The sequence below is a fragment of the Triturus cristatus genome, chromosome 2_1 (assembly GCF_964204655.1).
Source record: "Triturus cristatus chromosome 2_1, aTriCri1.1, whole genome shotgun sequence".
Classification (NCBI taxonomy): Eukaryota; Metazoa; Chordata; class Amphibia; order Caudata; family Salamandridae; genus Triturus; species Triturus cristatus.
In genome coordinates, this window is record NC_140581.1 from 674,071,521 (window position 1) to 674,092,141 (window position 20,621).

Sequence of the window (20,621 nt, forward strand, 5' to 3'; positions counted from 1 at the left end):
GGAAAAAGCTCAGCTGAGGGAGGCAACGTGGAAGCAACCCTCTTTGTTTTTAAATTGCATTCTTATCGTGTGCACTGAACTGATGGATGCGTCAATGTTTTATTTGAGAGCAATCAAAACCTTTCAGATCAAAGTACGTATGTATCACTTTTGGTATATTATCATTTTCATCACTCAAAAAATACTTCTAGCATAAGGTAGACAAGGCTCTTATCGTATCATTCCGGTCACGTTTAACAGGTTATACTTTAACTCAGGGGAATAGCAGGAAATTAAAATATCCCCCACTTATAACTAAAGTTTCAACAAGTGAAATATGTGAGCCTAACCCTCCCTGGAAGACTCTCCTCCATGTAAGCATTTATCTATTCATTCTTTCACCCCTCCATCCACTATTTCAGCTTGACATTCTGCCATCCGTTCTTTCTCTCATCCAACATTCAGTCTTCCCCTGTTCCATCCATCCATTCACTCTACCATCCGTCATACCCAGTCTGCCATCCACCGATCCATCCACTCACTCATCCTTTCACCCACTCATCGATCAATCATTTTACTCTGCCATCCTTTCACCTGTCTATCCACCTATCCATCCATTTACTCTGCCATCCTTTCACCCATTCATCCATCCATCTATCCATCCATCCCTTTACTCTCCCATCCTTTCACCTTCACATCCGCTTACCCATTCACTCATACTTTCACACACTTATTCATCTACCCACTAATTCACACACACACTCATTCATCCACCCACTCATTTGCCCATACACTCATTCATCCACCCTTCTTTAGTTCTTCCTTTCTCCTGCTTGCTCTTCTTTTGATGCTGCATTCCTTTATAGCTTTAATTATGAAGTTTTTTGTCTGTCGAGTTGCAGACAGAAGTGGCCCACAAAGAAACCCACCCTCACTGTAACTGCTAAAGCGGGGGATTAAAAACACCCCTGCCTTAACTACCTTCTCATATGGACTGAGTGCAGTGATTTTTCAACAACAGAAATCAAATGCAGTATATAGGGATTTATATCTATATTATTGTAACATTCACATATAACTGGAGATGGGCTCTATATAGAATAAACTATACCAAGTCCTTAGCTGTAGAATTAAATTTTGTGACATGCAGAAAACTGTAAGCCCAATGTGAAACTATATCAACTGTATTAAGTCAGGCTTTTAGAAATGCAATAGGATTGACCTCTGCTTCGAGGAGACGCCCTACACTGGTTTGTTCTCCAATTTAGCACTTCAGCACAGGGGGGCCTCTTCAATCACAACCTGCATTTTGTAGTATGTTTAATAGTACTGCAATAGTTCTACTCATGTATTGCCAAATGCTGTTCACAAACCTATATGTGGTCTCAACTTCCACCTCTCTTATCTTTTATGTGCAGAAAGCTCTACCCTGACTGTGAAGATCTCCACACAAATACGCATATGTTTTTGTATTGTATGTGAGCAGGGGGGAGACTGGAAAATGGGAAATCTTTATTACTCCACAGGCGAGGTTTAGAGAGAAGAAAGGGGGGGTTAGGAACGTCTTTAGTGGGGTGTGTGGAGAGTCATGCACCCACGCTCAAAAGAGTAAGCAGATTCCTAGTCACAAACTGCACTTCTAAAACTACTACAGCCAAAAAGGATCCCAAAACAGTTATAAATTTACTTCTGATCAGACCTGGAGAAAATCCAGTACCACATATTGCCAGACACTTCTACTGCATTACCCTTCCAAAATGAAAATAATGGAGGCAGGTACTTAAAACATCCCATAGGAAATAATGTTAAAATGAATACTTTTTATTACCCAGTGGCGGTCCCCTCTGGGTAATTATAGTTATGTTCATCTTTCCATTTGAAATGTCTTTTTTGTGTTGCTAATAAAGTTGGTGAAGTTGGACGAATCTCCTCAAAGCTTTCTGTTTAGTTCTACTTTTTGACAAGTTTGCACATGGAAAAATTCAGGGCGATCTGTCAAACGGGGACCGAGAAAAAGGGGGATCCAAAACGCATTTTCCTCATTCATTTATCCATGAGAAATTTAGAGAAAGCTACAGCTCAAACCGCTGAATGGATTAAGACCAAATGTGGCAGAAAGCTAGATCTTGGTCCAGAAAGAGTGCTCATCGTAATTTGGTGTAAATCCGTTTAGTAGTTTATGAGCAATTAGAACATTGGAATGTTGGGAGCTCCATTGAAAACAATGGGGCACTCCGGGTTTATAATGGCTGGTATAAGCCCGGAGCACCAACATTCCAATGTGTCTTTGTTCACAGCTCTGGCTGTGAACAAAGACTTCAGGGAGCCTGAGGGGGATTTCAATCCCCTCACGCTCCCTGAAGGCTTTGTTTTGTTAGAACATTCTGCCCTCTAGTGGCAGAATGTTCTAATAGCCTTATAGCCCTTCGTAGCAAGGCTATACCGGCTTTTAAAGTCCCTCTGCTTTGTTAAAGTCCCTCGCCTTCGGCTCGGGCCTTTAACGCTGCAGCGGGCCTTTAACATCTGGTATAGCCCGCTACGGCGGGCTATAAGGCTATATTAATTCTCAAATTATTTGAATATATTATGCCACAGAGGATCTGTGGAGCCAACAGATCTCATGCTGAGATCTGATTGGCTGGCACGGCATCAACCAGGAAGTGGCGACAGCCATCTTAGGACTTGGGTCTCAGTCCCAGGTCCTAAAAAAACGGCAAAACAAGACATAAGGGGGTAGGGTATGATTACCTAGGCCTGGTGGTAGGGACCCCGTCAGGGGTCAAAAATGCAAATTTGCGGAAGATTAGAGAATCCATTGTAAAGAACAAAAATAATTGCCCCCCCCTCCCGGGCTGGGTGGGGCCTGGTGGGATCAGATAGGTAATTTAGGGGGTACAGTTGGAAAACCGCTTCTGAACCACAAGTGTTCTGACTACGCAAGCTCTACTAGGCATGCCTTAACCACGCATATGCCTTAACCACTCATGTGTGGGGTTAAGACAATGCGCGGTAGGGCTTGCAGACAGACGGAAGCAGGAAGAGATCACGGTGGAGTAAGTGGGGGCTGGGGGGGTGGGTCTGGGTACTTTAGTGGGCTGGGGGTCAGGAATTGTTTTGTGGGCTGGGGGTGGGTTGGGTTATTTTAAGTGGGGTTGGGGGTTGGGGTTCTTTTGTGGGCTGGGTCAGGGTTGTTTTGAGTGGGGCTGGGGGTGGTTCTGGGTACTTCTGTAGGCTGGGGGCGGGGTTATTTTGTGGGCTGGGGGTGAGTCGGGTTGTTTTGTGGTCTGGGTGGTGGGTTGGGAATGTTTGTGGGATAAGAGGTGGGTCGGGAATGTTTTGTGGGCTGGGAGTGGGTCAGGAATGTATTGTAAGCTGGGGGAGTGGGTCGGGGATATTGTGTGTGGTGAGTGGGGCTGGGGGGGTGGGTCAGGGTAGTTTTGTGGGCTGGGGAGATCGGGGTGGTTTTGTGGGATGGGGGGTTGGTCGAGGGTAGTTTTGTGGCCTGGGGGTCGTGGTAGTTTTCTGGGCTGGGGGTGCGCCATGGGTAGTTTTCTGGGCTGGGGGAAATCAGGGCTAGTTTTCAGGGCGGGGGGTTGGAGGTAGTTTTCAGGGATGGGGGTTGGAGGTAGTTTTGATAGTTTTCAGGGCTAGGAGAATTGGGGCTAGATTTCAGGGCTGGGGTGGGGCAAGTTTTCAGGGCTTAGGGGGTCAGGGGTAGTTTTCAGGACTTAGGGGGTCAAGGTCGTTTTCAAGGCTGGGGGGTCAGAGTAGTTGTTAGGGCTGGGGGAGTGTTGAGATAGTTTTTTAGGTCTCGCCTGACCCAGCGCATGCGCTGGTCTGGCGAGACTTATTGAGAGGGCTCCAGAAAGGGCTACCAGGCCAGCCTAGAGCTACAGTACATGTGCGCGGGCGCGCGTGCCGCGCTTTACCGCGATTACCTTCACTTTTGCGGCCGCACGGCTGCTTGGCATAGCCAATAGGTCTCGCTTTTGAGACCTTATAAGTACTTAGTTATGCAACTGTTGCATGGCTAAACACTTATAAGGTCCCAAAGGCGAGACCTATTGGCTATGCCAGTGCTTGTTTAATTGAGGGTTAGGGTATTAGGCCTCAGAGGGAGGGAAATGGGTAGTCGGGGTAGTTTTTCATGCTGAAATCTGATTGACTGGCACAACATCAACCAGGAAATGCGGCAGCTAACTTAGGAATTAGGTCTCAGTCCCAAGTCCTAAAAAATCGGCAAAACAAGACATAAGGGGACAGGTTATGATTACCCTGATACCCTAGGCCTGGTTGTGGGAACCCCGTCTGGGCCAAAAATGCAAATTTGTGGAGGATTAGAGAATCCATGGTAAAAAACGAAAACGCGGGCTCCCGCATGGAAAATAATTACCCCCCCCCCACCCCAGGGTGGGATGGGGCCTGGTGGGATCAGTAGGTAATATAGGGGGAAGAGTAGGAACACCGCGGTCTAAACCACGAGTGTTCCGACTCCGCAAGCCCTACTACGCATGCCTTAACCATTTATATGCCTTAACCATGCATCTGCATGGTTAAGGCAATGCGCAGTAGGGCTTGCAGACAGAAGGAAGCGATCACGGTGGGGTAAGTGGGGCTTGGGGGTTGGGTCAGGGTACTTTGGTGGGCTGTGGAGGTCAGGGGTTCTTTTGTGGGCTGGGGTGGGTGGGGTTATTTTTAGTGGGGCTGGAGGGGTCGTGCTTGTTTTGTAGGCTGGGGGTGGGTCAGGGTTGTTTTGAGTGGGGCTGGGGAGTGGGTTGGGGTACATTTATAGGGTGGGGTGTTGGGGTTGTTTGTGGGCTGGGGTGGGTCAGGGTTATTTAAAATGGGGCTGGGGTGGGTCAGGTTACTTTTGTGGGCTTGAGGGGTCGGGGTAGTTTTGTAGGCTTGTAGGTGGGTCGGGAATATTTCGTGGGTTGGGAGGTGGGTCAGGAATGTGAGTGGGGCTGGGGTGGTGGGTCTGGGTACTTTTGTGGGCTGGTAGGGTCAGGGGTAGTTTTGTGGGCTGGGGGGGTTGGTCGGGGGAGTTTTGTGGCCTGGGTGGGCCAAGGTAGTTTTCTGGGCTGGGGTGCGTCGGGATAGTGTCCTGAACTAGGAGGAATCGGGGCTAGTCTTCAGGGCAGAGGGGTAGGAGGTAGTTTTTACGGCGGGTGTTGGAGGTAGTTTTGGTAGTTTTCAGGGCTGGTGGGATTCGGGCTAGTTTTCAGGGCTGGGGTTGGGCACGTTTTCAGGGCTGAGGGGGTCAGGGGTAGTTTTCAGGGGTTGGGGTAGTTTTCAGAGCTGGGGTGGTCGGAGTAGTTATTAGGGCTGGGGTAGTGTTGAGGTCGTTTTACAAATTGGGGATTCGGGTATTAGGCCTCAGAGCAGGGGGGGGATAGGTAATAGGGGCAGATTTAGGGCTGGGTCAGGTTAAGGCATAGGGTTTTAAGCCTCAGAGCAGGGGAGGACACAGTGTGGGGGTTGGGAGGGCGTAGGGGTATTTGCACGTCAGGGCGGGAGGAGAGCTGGAGGAGTTTGTACCCTAGGGTGGTGGTGAACTTAGCCACACATACCCCTTTTCCATGCATGCCTTTACCACGAAAATTTGTGGTAAAGGCATGCGTGGTAAAGCAATGCATGGTTAAGATGCAGTAGTTATTCAGACCGCGTGGTTTAGGAATGCAGGGTTGTGGAACTCGTTGCTCCATCATACAGTCGTAATCTAGGGGTCGTGGGCTCATGGCTCCCCTCCCTGAGCCTAAAAAGACCACTGGGGTTCCCACCCCCCTGGGCCGACATGTTTATAAAGGGGTGTGGGGCACGTGGACCGCCTCCTCAAGCCTCTAAGAGGCCCCAGGATCGCCATCCCCAGGGGCTGATAGATAAAGGCAGGGGAGGGGGCCGCATGTCCCCTCTCCCCAAGCCTTAAGTGCCCCAGGGACACCCCATCCCCCAGGGTTGGCTCTATTACTCTGTCCCAAGAAGCAGTGGGTATTGTTCGAGTGCAAGGTAAGTGTTTTTTTTTTTTATTGCATTCTCCCTCATCGTTGTATGTTGACCCCCCCCCCACCCTGCCCCACCGCTCTTACCTGCACCGGCCATGGCTGAACCATATGTTAGCTCCTGCCTGGCAAGAACATTTTGACATCTCCCTCCAGGCAGACGCAAAAATGCCTTCCCTTCCTGCAGCATAGCAGGCAGGTAAGGCGTGTCTGCTCCCAGTGGGCAGGAGATTTAAACATGCTTCCGCTGGGTGGGAGCACAGGTCAGATATTGCTCCAGTTTAGAGCGACATGCAAAAAACAGCTGCTCCCTCCATTTGGGAGCAATGCTCGCTCCTGCAGCATGTGGAAAGTCAGCTGAACCGCTGGCACCCTGGGGCTCACCCTGCATCCCCCTACTGGCTGCTTGTTGGGAGGCCTGGGTGGGCACGGGGCACCCACCTAAAATTAAGGTGGGGTGGGGAGGGGGTGCCAGGGCTCATAATAGACTCAGGGAAGTGGGGCGCAAAGCCCTCCTCCCCACTTTGATCGCAATAGGCCCCGGGAGCTAATAAGGCTTGAAAAGGTGGGCTGCATAGCCCTCCTCTCATTTGCATATGTATTTTGGCCCCTAGTAAGGCTTGTGTAGGGCAGCCACGCAACCCCACTCCCCTTTATAGTGACATTCGTCCCCGGGGAAAGTGGTCCACAGGATCTTTAGAAGGCTCTTGGAGGGGTGACTGCGTGGCTCCCTCCCCATTTAGACTCCAGCCCTGGGGAATTGGGTCTACTGGGCTTAAAAAGGCTCAGGAAGGGGGATCATGTGTCCCGCTTCCCCGTTACAATGTCATGTGGCCCCGGCAGATGAGGTCACCAAGGTCTAATAAGGCTCGGGGAGGGGAGGAGTGGCCACTCTTTCCTCCCATTTTGATGCCATGTGGCCCCAGAGGATGGGGTCCACGGGGGCACAATTGGCTCGGGAGGTTGGTAACCTGTGTGGGTGTTTAACCAAAGGGCCTGTGAACTGCGTGGGGTTGGCTGCCTGCAGTAGGGTGCATGTCCAAAGATCGTGCTCAGTGTGGTGATGTCTGCCGTGGGGGTTTCCATGCAGGGCCTGGCCAAAAGTGAGACCGTCTGGCCAACCCCTCGCTGCATATCGCCAAAGACCTGGTGCAGCATGGGGTTGGGTGCTTACGGGGGGCTAGCCACAGGGCCTGTCCTGCAGCCTTTGGCCAACCCATATGGTTGTGTGTGGCAGGGGATCATCTTTACATACAGTAAAAAAAAACTGATAAATTCACTGGATAAAAGCAAAGATTAAAGAAATGTATGATTAGGTGAGAATTTCAGTGACCATGTAATGTTTCACATTTACAAAATAACTGAAATTCACTAGATCTTGGTGCAGAAGGAGACTTTTTTATTTGGTGTAAATCCCTTCTGTAGTTTGCGGCCCCCCTCTCAGAGCATGCTCCTGGGAGGCCACCAACCCCTGGGGTTATGACATAAAAATGAGAAGGGAAGGGGGCGCATGGCCCCCTCCCAAAGCCAATTACGGCCTGAGGACTTCATCTCCATGGCCGGTCAGAATACTGAAGGGGGAAGGTGGTGCGCAATCCCCTCCCCGAGCCTTGAAAGTGCCCAGGGACCCCATCTCCCATGGCAGGCTCACTTCTTGTGTCCTGTGAAACCCACCACCAGGACACAGTTTCCCGGGCGATGTTAAACTTGTCTGCTCCCATCCGGCGGGAGCTGCAAAAATTATCCTGCTGGGTGGAAGCAGACATGTTTCTCTGCCTGCGCTCTTGCTGACAGGGAAACTGAGATTGCTTCCGCCTGGGGGAGCCTAGAAAAATACCTGCTCCCACCAGCGAGCAAGGCCAGCTGCTGCTGACTCCAATATGCCCCTGGCTCTTCCCCGTGGTTCCCAATGTTGTGTCTTTAGGGCACCGGAGCACCCACATTAGGCACTAGGGAATGGGGGTCTCCGGGGCCATAAAGGCGCAGGGAGAGTGTCTGCGTGCATCCTCGCATAAAAAAAATGCTGTAGGGGACTTGGTCGCTGGGCCAGTAAATGCTCGGGAGGGGTGCAGCACCCACCTCTCTTCTTAAAAAACACTGAAGCCCTGGGGAATGGCTGGACTTTGTAGCTTGAAAAATGTTTAAAAAGACTCAAAGACATGTTGATAGTTTTATTTTATTAAAGCTTTATTTAATGTTTTAATGACACTCTCTTTTATTAAACATTGAACTGCTTGTGATTTAATTATATATACATTTCATTATAATTATTTTTGGCCATTTTCTGACAAAGACAATACATGTGCCTTGTATATGCTGATATTGTGAATCCTTCATAATAGGGCCACTTTTTATATTATGGTGTTCTTACCCTTTGACAAAATAAGCATCTCGGCCTTACTTAAAATAACACCCGTTATATTCAGCTATGTGCACCCGCACTTGTTTGAATGCCAGGCCCTGCATACAGCCCCACGCTACGCATGGCTTTTGCGCAGTGGGTGGATTAGGGACCATTGGGGATTGGGTCCAGGATGCTTTAGGGCTCGAGTTATAGTTATCTGATATAACTCATTGGTGAATTCAGTGGTTTTGTTAGTTTAAAATGGTATGTTTTCTTTGACATTTTCACCTAAATGTAGTGACCCTTTAACATATATTTTTTTCAGTGAATTTCCAAGGATTTTTTTTAATGCATAGTAAAATAGTATTACCATACCAAACTATAACGTCACTTTTGAAAAAAAAAATTCTCAGTGAATATATGTGGGTGTTTTAAATATTTTGTATTTAGTTTCAATATTTGGAGATAGATTATAGAACATTACAGCCAGAGTGTATACTGGTAGCAAAGTAGTGTAGGGAAGAATTTGTGAGAGTTAGCTGCGTATGATTAAAATACAAATCATGGCATAGCATTATGATATAAAATGATGAACAATCAAAAATGAATAGATATAAAAAGTAAAAGACATTCAGAGCTTTTAGGTGTATGCATCAATTCTGCTTCGGGGGAATCATACCTTCAGGACGATTTTCAGAACTGATGATTTAGTATTGGAAGTAAAATCATAATTAGGCATGCAGAATGTACAAAGTGTATCGGGATGCAAGGGTGGAACATTGACCCCCAGAAGAGGATATAGTCCCAGGGTTTAAATGGAGTGGTGGCACTGATCATGGGGAATGGGACGGGAGATAACACAATTAAATGGCTTGCCTGTGTCTACAAACCGCTATCCATCAGAGCCAAGGGGTTTTTACCATGACAGGCCACTGGCTAAAGTTTTACATTTTAAATTTACAAGGATTTGTCATTGTTCTTTTTAGGTGTTATTTGGATATGACCATTTTGTAGCTTTTGTTATTTTGAAATTGCGTAGCCATCTTCTTCCACCCATATGTGTAACTCCCTATTCCATTGTCCCACGTAGAAGGATCGACAGCCTTCCGTTTCTGTGCCAGGAGACTTATAGCAAGTATAAGAGCCAGGTCAATGAACCTGGGCTTGTAATTGTAGTTTTGGGGACAAAACAATAAATTTAGCAAAAATATCTTCAGGGATCACGTTATGTTTATGTTGATTACACTTTTTATTGAGTGCATAATGCAGACTCAAAGGTTTTATTATGATGCATGTCAAGAACATCCACATCCATGTGTAGGAGTTCCACTTTGTCTGCATGACGTCTTGGCCAACTGTTCGGGACAGTGCAATATATTCTGTTTAGTAGTTGGAAACGGGTAAGGTATGTAAAATGGATGATATTGTGTTAAATTATTTTAAACCAGGCATTTCTTAATACCGTTTAGAGGTAAGCTAAAGCTTTGCTCCATTCCTGCTCCGATATTTCACCATTTGGCCCGCACGTATTCGTCTTTATTCGATCTCCCGAAGGCAGATCATAAAAGACACATACAATAAGAAAGAGTCATGCAATATAAGACACATATGTTAAAAAGACAAAAAATATAAAATTATTTACAATATGTAAAGTGACAGTGCATACATTTTGAATCCAGGGACATCAAAGCTAAAAAAGAAAAGATGGATAAAAAGTAAGTTGCCAGGGACATACTTACACTTTACAATACAAGACTCACGACACTTTATAAAATGAAAAATAAAAACTATTTCATCACAACAACATGCTCCTTCTTTTGACTAAAACACACTTCAAGGAGCTAGCAACTGCGTGTCATACACAGTGGTCATTAAGTTGCAGCAGGTAAAATAGGGCGGCTTTACACTTAGAAAAAGTATGTCTACGTAATAGGGGTAATAAAAATGTCCTTGTGTACGGCAAGTAAAATTGACAAAAGAAGACAAAGTGTAAAATGGTTTGGCTTTAATGCTCATCACATGGACAAATACAAATGGAATCCGAAGAATACTGGACAAGGCGGAAACAAATTAGCCAACAGAAAGAGCCTAACCTGAACTTTGCCAGCAGTGTTCTCTCATATACATTAATCATGTATAGTAAGTATGGGGCAGTAGTTGGCACCATTTGAACCATGTAATAATCTCGGACTGCTGGTTTAGCCACTTCCATTAGTTCCCTAGTAGCTTGTTTATGCTTTAAAAAACAGTCCTGGACCAAGTTTCTATCTTTCTTCACAATTGTCTCAGGGTGCTCAAACAGGTGGGCACATCCCAGCACCGAGAAACTCTCTTTGATATACTTTAACCACAGTATAGTCGAATCATGCTAACAAGATAAACAATCTCTAATGAAGGCTTGATTAAGTTTGGCTTCTTTCTTATACCAAATATAACACCAAAGAGCCAAGGATGCGACAGTAATAGTGTTTTGAACATATCCCAACCCCAAATGCAATGAAAAATGTGTGGTAGAGGGAGGGACACCTAGTAACCGGCGACAGAGTCTATTCTCTCCCGTCTGCATTGCAAGGGCATGCCTATATCCCCAAATACCCATTCCATATGTCAAAATTAGCAAGCATTTCCGTTTATGGATCTCTAATATCGGTGCAATGTTTTTTTTTGTGCCAATGGACATGGCAAGCGAGGAAGTAGTACCAACAACCTAGATAGAGCGCATTATCCTCTTTTTCTTACAGGTAGACCAAGTACAGCCCTCATCAAAGTCCAATCCCAGGTCTAATGTTTTGCCAGCAATATTGAGGGGGCATGTTTTCATATTTCTGGGTCCACAAACCATAGTAAAGGTTTATGGAAGATTAGTTTGCAAGCCCAGCTCTTTCATGAAACTGATATAACTAAAAATAAGCCTCTTGAGGCCGTTGGCCGTCCTTGCCAGCATCAGAATCAAAACCTCCCACTTGACCTATATTTCTTTTATCAAGGTTGATTACAGTTCTATGGGGCTACCCAGATGGTATACAAACAATTGCTATTGTGACATAAAATGTATTTTATTCATAATCCATTTTTTCATTGTTTTTTTCAAAAAGGAGTTAAAAACCATTAATTGTATCCATAACGTTTTTCATATTTATTTTACATGAATATTCCACAATTTCATTTCTTTTTAAATCAACATGAGCATTTTCATTCATGAGAATTTAAATGACCCCTACAATTTGACCACACTTTCATACTAGCCTCTCACATCCACATACATGCTCATTCATACCCCAAATCATATCCTACCCTCCCAAGATCGCATACACTATATGGTCACCCAAAAGACAGATGTGTTACAGTCTTTGAGACAGTATTGTGGGCCAGGTATTTGACAAACAGGTCAACGCACATTTTGGTCGGAATTGACAATTTTTTGACCACCTTCTTCAGGACCACCAATGCAACAGAATTAAGGCAAGTGGTTGGGGTATATAACATCTAGATGAAAGACTGATGTTATTGAAAGCTAGGGAATTAATTGTCCATGGCTATAATATCCGTCAGATCTCATTTACTCTCACTTGATAGGACAGAACACAAGTCTCCACACTATGCTGGTACTGATTTAATCCATACGTATCTGTCCAAGTATAGATCGGCAATGTCATTAAGAGTCTTTGGAAACTCACGAGCAGACTGTGTAGTACATCAATGGCACCTGTATAGTGCCCATCTTCTACCACACTTGATTTTAAGTTGTGTGCTATAGTCAATTGGTCCGCAATTTGGAGTACAAGCTTCTACAGTTTGGGGTAAATAAGAAACCAGCCTATTTTGGCAATGGCGTGTCGGCGGGCATGGAGTTCCCTACCCTCCATGAGCTCGCATCCTCTCAGAGGGAAGGGAACTCCACGCCTGCTGACACACCATTGCCAAAATAGACCCATTATGCTACTTGGCCAGGCCATTCACCTATGATCGTTATTTGTTGATCATTTTAGGCTGAAACATGTAGACCGTTTTTTGGTTCATTGTAAGCGCGTTTGGTGAATTGGCCAGGCTGCCCCACTACTCTGCTTTTAATATTGACACAGGGATATCCCTCATTAAAAAACGTTTGATGTTCCTGTAGTCAATTTTAAATCACTTATTTCTACACTGCACTTTAGGTCTTCACCTGACTTAGGCTAGCCTCATCGATCTTTAGGAGATCCCTTTCCATCAGCGTAGATTAAAACATCCGAAAGCTCCTCCCTTAGTTGTACATTGGGAGTAGTAGCTCCTCAGCCAAACTAGGTTTGGTTGAGAGAAGATCCCATATGATGAAGCATGCCACCTCGGTGGGTGATGGGATTATGTCCTCTTTTTGAGGACTTCTTTACTTGGCTTTAGTATATTTCTATTCAGGTTCTTTGAGTTCCACTGTCTACCTGTGTTGGTTTGTTTAGTTTGTCGTTTTCTTGTAGCTTCATACCCCTGGACTTTTATGTTTATACATTCACCTGCCTGGCCTGTCAGTGATGACCAAAAAAGGGAATGATTTGTTGAGGTATATTCTTGTTTTTGTGCCTCCTGAGCAGAGCCTGTGAAATTCCACCAGGTCGTGAAAGTTACACCAGAAAACATCCTGGAAAAACGTTGCCAGAAACGTCAACATGTCCACTAATTTCCAGGGCCTCAGATACTCCAAAGATGCCTACCAGTTACAGCTGCTTCTGTCTTCTAAGTTAACTATCTTTTGATGAATGTGCGATATTTCTGGCCCGCATCCAGTGCTATTATTGTTACAGTTCACTTCTGGCTCTTCCTCTGCCATTTGACCTATGCATGATTTAATCAAGGCCAATTCTACCATCAACGTCCTCAGTGTGACTTCCACCATGCTCAGCTCAGACCTTGTCTTTACCACCGTTTTCGACTTGCCCCCAACACTGCCTCAGAAAACACAATTGCTCATGGGCTTTCACTTGTAGTTTTGGAGGCATGTATGCATATTTCTCCCCTCACTGAGTTCAACAACAAACCTATTGCCTGAGACTGAGCACTCCATGCCCTTTCAGTCAGTGCTATCTCCAGGACCTGCTGTGGTATCCTGCCTTGGGTGGCGAAGCATTTGCTGGTCTGTTGTCACTGGGGATTGGCCCAGGACCAGAAACAAGGGTAGTGGGGATTGGCTCCTGCCATCAGAACCTTAAGGTTATCAAGGTTCCATGGCAGCCTCCCTGAGGTGACTGTACTATGTTGTGACAGTTGCTCGGTGGTGGCTAAGGTGTGATAATACGCTTAAAGTCACCTCTTACTCATGTGCGGCGTTTCTTCATAATAAGTTAATTTCACACCATCCTAAGTGGTAAGAAAAAGACTGCAGTAAGTTAGCAGAGCACGGCTGTTCCTGAAACCCTCGCTGACATGCAGGGCATCGGCGTCACCCTTGAATTCAGGAGTAATCACCACCTGTCGGCTGCTCATTTCCTAACCACGCTGTGGTGTGACCAGTCTCAATGTTTGCAGAATGGCATCCTCTGTGGCACAGATATCTCTCTGGTGAGTGATTTCTCCTGCATTCAGTATCAGAGTTGCATGCTGCCCCAGGTCATGGTATGGCACACTTTCTCTGCAATTTGGCCAGATCACTTCCAAGAGCGGTCATCTTCAGGGATGCCATGGCCCTGCCTTCCGCACAAAACGTTTCCAAGTGCTCGTGAACGTTTATGAAGCGTTTTGTGCAGATTGTTTAAACAGGGCTTGGGTTATTTATCATGAATAGTAGTGTATTTTCTTTGGTCTGCTGCCTTAAACTTGTAACATACTTATCCCGACATCCTGATTCACCATGTTCAAAACTGGCAAGTACTTACCACCAGCCTAGTGATTACCTGTATTTGCGAGAAACCACAGAGATGAGCCGGCTACAACTTCATCAGGGTAAATATATTGTGTGAGTGGGTGATTAAAATCACTCCCTGGTGAGGAAATTGATTTCAAGAATCTTCTTTATGTTTTTTTTTCCACTTCTTGTCCTTCCTCGTGTCCCTGAAGAGCAAGCAGGAGACTGTTCAGAGACCAAACATGAGTCATAAGCTCAAACCTGCGCAGTCAATAGAAAGGCTCAAAAGATGTCTGATGTCAATTCTTCTATAATCTGCATTTTAGTGACTAAATGTAGTGAGTTGTTGATTTGTCACTCTGTATAAATAAATGCATCACAACAAAGACATTGTAAGCCATGAAAAAACAATATGAATTAAACAGCATACATCTTATTTCTGCTCACTGTCTACATTCGCTTTAATGTATTTTTCAAAAAATGTACTAATAAAAAGAATAGCATGGTAGCAGTTTTATTGGTGTTGTGTTTGAATCTTTACGCTACAAGAATTGTAATCAACCACAATAGAAACCCTCTTAAATTTTTCTGTCTTGATTCTTTGTAGGCTTTGTGGATTTGAACCATTTTATGATGAACGGGGAGATCAATATATGTTCAAGAGAATTCTGAACTGTGATTATGATTTTGTGTCCCCGTGGTGGGATGATGTGTCTCTGAATGCCAAGGATCTGGTGAGTACAGCATACCGGTAATATTCCACATACAGTATAGTGTTCTCTTGAGAGTCTGCTGATCTCTGCTGCTCTAGTATCAAGAACTGGAAAGCACTATTGATACATTTTAATATTTTTCTCTGATATCCTCATAATATTTCTGCCATCTTAATATAATCCTGATTTACATACCTTGATTCCATGTTAACTCTACCTTCCATAAACTGTACCTTCTTTGACTATACTTTGACTCTCCCTTCCATTGATTCAAGAATACCCATAAAACAGCCTATCACTTATTCCCTCATAATAGGGAAGCAGTATGTAGTTTTAACATCACCTGTTTTCCTTTGTCCATGTCTGTTCAAGATAGTTACTGTCTTTCGATGAAATATGTTATTTCAGTTCTTCAAATAATTGGATGAATGCTGGGACTTCCCACACCATACTTTTTCTCTTTAGAAACTTGTGATAAAGTTATTTGCCACTAACTCATATCTGTAATATTACCACTTCACTTCCGTAAACACATGGAACAGAACTAACTATTTCATGATCACCAGTTAGGATTCAAGCCTAACAGTGGCACAGAATCCACATTAGCCAACATCAGAGAAGCTCTCCTCCTCTCCAATAATGAAGACTAAAAAATAGCCTTAATACTCAATGACCTTTCCCATGCAGATAATATGATGGGCCACGGAATATTGCAGGCTAGGTGGAAGAACTTGGCAAGCATGTCTAGTACTGCCTGGGCTTGTAATCAATTCTTTCCTTTCAGCCCTAATCAGAAAATTAAAGTTGGTTCAATGGAATCATCTTCATGAGTGGTGCCTATACCAGGTATCACCTCTCTGTTGATTTCTCCTCAGAATCTTTGTGTGCCAGTGGATCAGCACCTCAAGCAATATGAGGTGAATTTGCAAATTTACTTGTGATACTTGTAAGAAAATCCCCTTTTTTTTTTGCATTGTCGCTCTCATTTCTTTGCTGTTTGCTGTTGCTGGATTTTGAACTCTGCACACTGGAGTACTGCTGTCCAATACCCAATGTATGTACTCTGACCTTTCAAACATTGTAACATTGCCTAATCCCTCATTTACATGTTTAACTTCTCAGTAAGGTCATTTAATGCAAGAAATATACTAATGACATGGAGAGTTAAAGGGCACATGTGGATTTCATACAATGTTTTGCCACCAAGTATATTAACAAGGAACACATGGACTCAGGCTTACATGTTAGCCTGACTGCTGTAGTTTTTAAAAGTTCCGACAGCCTTTCTGTGTCAGAAAGGCCAGCACAAAAAGGCTGCCAAAACCTGACATCGTAATCTCATGGGCATAAAGAGCCGCCCTTGGGATTACTGGTCGCATTCCGACTGGTAGACGGGCTCCCTGATCCTGTTGGAAGCTAGTTGAAATGACCGTTTAGATTCCTTTCCGACCGCCTCCTTTGTAATGAGAAGGTCGGAAAGGAATCCTACCGGCATATTACGATGTGGTTGGAAAGGCTCCAAACAATGGTAGGAGCCATTTCCGACCGCATCATAATAGGGCCCGTAGTAGTCAGAAAGTAAAAACCTTGACCAGGGTGACAAGCTTGGTGTATCCGACCTCCCCTGCATTGCAGTCAGCCTGAATTTAAACTCAGGTCCTGGTCAACTGCAAACAGTGTTTTACATTTTCATGCCAATTTGTGACCTAAAATTTTCAAAATTCGTATCTCCTGTTTCCCTTATTAGAGTTTCCTCATTTTCTGTCATTTTTTCAAAATTACATTTTTCTTGGGCCTTAAAAATTAATTGTGGGATTTTCATTGTGTTTTTAGCTGTTTTGCCCTGCATTAAGCTTGCCTGCTCTGTGCCATAGCTACAAGGGGTAGAGCCCAGGTTTATTTTATTGAACTTGAACATTGACTTTGATAAGTGTTTGGATTTAATACTTGGGAAGGACTCACACTTACCCAAACTAGTCACAAGTTTTTTGCAACACCCAAATCTTCTTCAGATTCGAGGCCAGCCAAGGAAACAAGGTAAATACTTGCATGCTTGGATGATGTCCTCCAGTAGATGAAGGAGAGTTCCTCTTCACAATAGATCAAAACCAAAATCCTGGTGGCAGATGGGCTCCCCTGAAATTGTTGCCCCTTGTCTGGCCTCCTAGACTTAGTACACCCCAAATAACTTAAGAAAATGCAAAGGACCAGTAATCTACCTGCATTCTGAGGTCTCTGTCCCATCCCAAATTAAGGCAGTTGTTAGAGGGACTGCTAGGCAACCAGAAACACATCAATTAGCCAGCATTACATTATTATAACTTGTTCCCAGTGAAAACACGGGACTAAGGGGCTTATTTACAAGCCACTTGTGCCACTGGCGCGTCACTTTTTATATAGGAAAAAGTGACTCACTGGGGGGTGCAAGGAGCTTGTAAATAAGCCCCAAAGTCTTCTATTTTGTCTATAAAGTCGTTTGGCGAAAAAGTAGTTACAGTCGCTATCCCTCCACTATTCACAAACCAGTATGTTTGTTCCACAACTGCACACTTCATCACCCAATGATGGTTCAAACATCTTCAGCACGGAGGCAGATCCCTGGGACTTCAGTGGCCATTAGTCCTGAATGCTCTGAACCCAAACATGAGAGATCCAAATGGCTTCTGGCATCTAAGCATTAAGGAAGCCCATGCTTGCTAATTCTCTTGAACATTTCAGTAGCACTGAATAAAGACAATACAAGTTGCTCCTTGCTGACTTGCTACACCCTAATTAGTAGCACTGCAATTAGTAGGTCAAGCTTTGAATTTTCTTTTCAAAACCCTGTTCTCTCCATTGTGGAGTGCATGTGGATTAGCACTCTCCCTAGCTAATTTGACATTTACTAGGTTTCCCTTGGACCAGATATCTGAATTCTCCAACACTGGGTTTCATGCACCATCTCAAGTCATAGTAAAGCTTTTGGCCTTCAATAGAAGATCCAATACTACATTGGCTAAAAAAAATGTTTTACCTCATTGCTTTCAAGTCCGAAATTCTGCTATTGTGGCCAACTGCACAATGGTCATTAGTCAAAGTATGCAATCTCAAGGTCATGTTTGAATCTTATCTGTTTTATGCCACTTAGGTCAAACGTGGGGTAAAATTAGTTTTTACTCAACTCCTCCTACTTAGCAGTAACATACTCTTGTTGACTCAGTCACCACATGACTCTTGTGCTAGCCATGGCAATTTCTAAACCTGATTACTATAATGCCATCTACATCAGTCTACTAAGAAAAATGTCTGGACGCAACAAAAAAGCTGAAAACCATCTGCCAGATAAATCCTGGGCTACAGATCTACAAATATCAACCTTGAGCTGTAGGACTGCTACTGGCTAATGGTGAAGCAGCGAACATAGTTCAAGTCAGGTACATCATCCTTATTGCCAGTCATGGGAGGGCCTGTTAGAAATGGTGTTTCTAGTTGGATAGGGTATGCACCTAAGCCAGGCAGAACCCACCACTCTAGTCTATCCCTGAGGCACTATGTAAAGGGTTTGCGTAACACACACACACACACACCAGTGACACACTAGACGCACCTTAAAAAGAGACTCCACACAAGTTTATATAAAAATATCCTTTGCATTATACATAAAACACATTAAACCCCATTCACATAAATCACTTCACCAACCAGGCGATTGTCATAACCTCATATAGATTATAAATCACTTTGCCACTAGGCAATGGTCATAACAGCATAGGTAGTGCAATAAGGTAAATACTCATAGATTGCACACATCATAAAAACATAATTACTGCACATATCAAGGGAGATCCTAGAATAACGCTTGTTCTCCTTACAAATACAAGGCAAATCGACACAGTAGAACTCATCAAGGCCTAAAATGCAGGTTAGGTCATGAATAAATCATGGCTATCCCTGGCAATGTGAGGAAACCCAACCTACAGCACAGCATCAGGGCATAAATATGAAGCAGTTGGGAAATGCACTCAAAACAAATGAATCACCACAACAGCATGGACCACGATATATCCCCATTTGAATGTAGGCTGCTGCGCACCATCATGCCTACTTGGGTTTATATGGTAATTTTAAAAAAGGCGCTGATAACGGAAGAAGCGGTAATTCCCACAGGGAATCCGTGACACGCTGATCATACTGGTTTATGTGTTCATTTTAGATGTTCTCCCCTTCAAATACTACCCTGTTTAGCATTTTGTAATGATTGCAAAGTGGTTTTGAGCACCACCCAAAAAATAAATAGATATGTTAGCTACTGCAGTTTTGAGCCCACACAATTAATGACCTTATAGGAGCTGCAATTTTAAGGCATCTAGCCTGAGGATATCATAGGAACAAAGTGTTCCTTCGTGACATTTCAGGAAATAAAAACCCATATACTTGCAGAACAATAATAACTGTCAATCATGCATAAGCAGGAGTAATGTAAGCATGCTCACAGCTTACAATGATATCGTTACATTCTATTCAGTTGCCCATTACAAATCTGTGTCACACTCCTTTTTCACAACCCTTCTCTGGTGAACAGTAGTCCCTTGGGTAAATAGAGGGACAAAACATCAATTGCTTGATGCAAGGCTACTCCAAAAACAATTTTCTGAAGGGAAATCTCAATTTCCCAGTGGATGGGCATTTCTAGTGCTGTACATTGCCATACCTACCCCTCTGTCTAATGGACACTCATTTAACCTGTAACAGATGGCTAGGACTTGCACAAGACAACAACTGAGGAGTAAATAATTTGTGGCGCATGGGCTGATGGATAGGACTGTGTTTCGTGGCCAAGTATCTTTTGACAGGCAATCTGTTGTAAAAGATCTTCCAGACACACATTTTGTGGAGATCAACTAATGTGTAGTGAAGGATGAGCTACCCTGCAGTAACAAAGTAATTGTTGGGCATTTTGCTGCACTACAAATGACGAGCTTGTACTTTAAGCCCAATATCTCTGGTAGATACATATTTACCTAGTCTTCTTTTAAGTAATTCTTTGACATGTATGTAAGATAGATTTGCATAAGTCTACTGACAGCAAATTGTTTCATCACTCTGCTCTATGAGCACAGTAAACCAATTGAATATAATAATGGCACAGTCATTGTAGACTGTGTTGCCAGAGAGTGGAAGTGTATTGCTCTCATTCCTGTAGGTGGAGGGGAGATACTTAGACATTGAAGTGAATAGAGTGTAGACATGGCTCCTATAGATACTCTATAAGGTCTTTTTACCAGCAAAGAACTGTGAGTAGTGTTCTGAATACTGCCCTTTGCTGAATTGCAGGGGTGAGGAATGGCACTGCAGACTCTTAAGAAAGGTGAGGAAGCCATTATGTGAGGCCTACCCTATTATCTTTCCCTGATTACTCCTTCAGGTGGGTTGATGATAGCCACATTTAAATAACTCACACCACGTTGTCCTCTTCTCATGGGCGCTCTAGGATGGAGATGACCCAGCTGTAAGAAACATGACTACAGAAAGGCTGTGTCTGGAGAGCAGCCTGAAAAGGACACTTGAAAGAAGGCCCACATCAAACTGGTGCTATAGTTTGGGACAGTGGATCCAAATCTTCTGCCTGTATCTTCTGTCTGCCACTTGTGTATGAAAATGGCATCCCAGCTACCCTACTTGTTACAATTCCAAGACCTATATGACCAAGGAAGAGAATTCTTCGTACTCAGAGGGTTGCTTTGCACCCAGCGTTGATTTCGGACAGTCAGTCTCCCAGAGGTGAACAGGCA

The 20,621-nt window shown here is 44.3% G+C and overlaps 1 protein-coding gene across 4 annotated transcripts in view; it reads left to right on the forward strand.

Annotated features, from left to right (window-relative positions):
• The window catches only part of CAMK4 (calcium/calmodulin dependent protein kinase IV), a 1,094,446-nt gene that overhangs the window by 1,058,201 nt on the left and 15,624 nt on the right, over positions 1–20,621 (forward strand). For all 4 annotated transcript variants that reach the window (XR_014970336.1, XM_085632589.1, XM_085632590.1 and 1 more), the window contains exon 9: positions 14,745–14,871. Coding sequence is in view for 3 of the 4 variants with exons in the window: in XM_085632589.1 (XP_085488715.1) it covers positions 14,745–14,871 (127 nt within the window). In the remaining variant the exon portion in view is untranslated. The remainder of the gene's footprint in view (positions 1–14,744; positions 14,872–20,621) is intronic.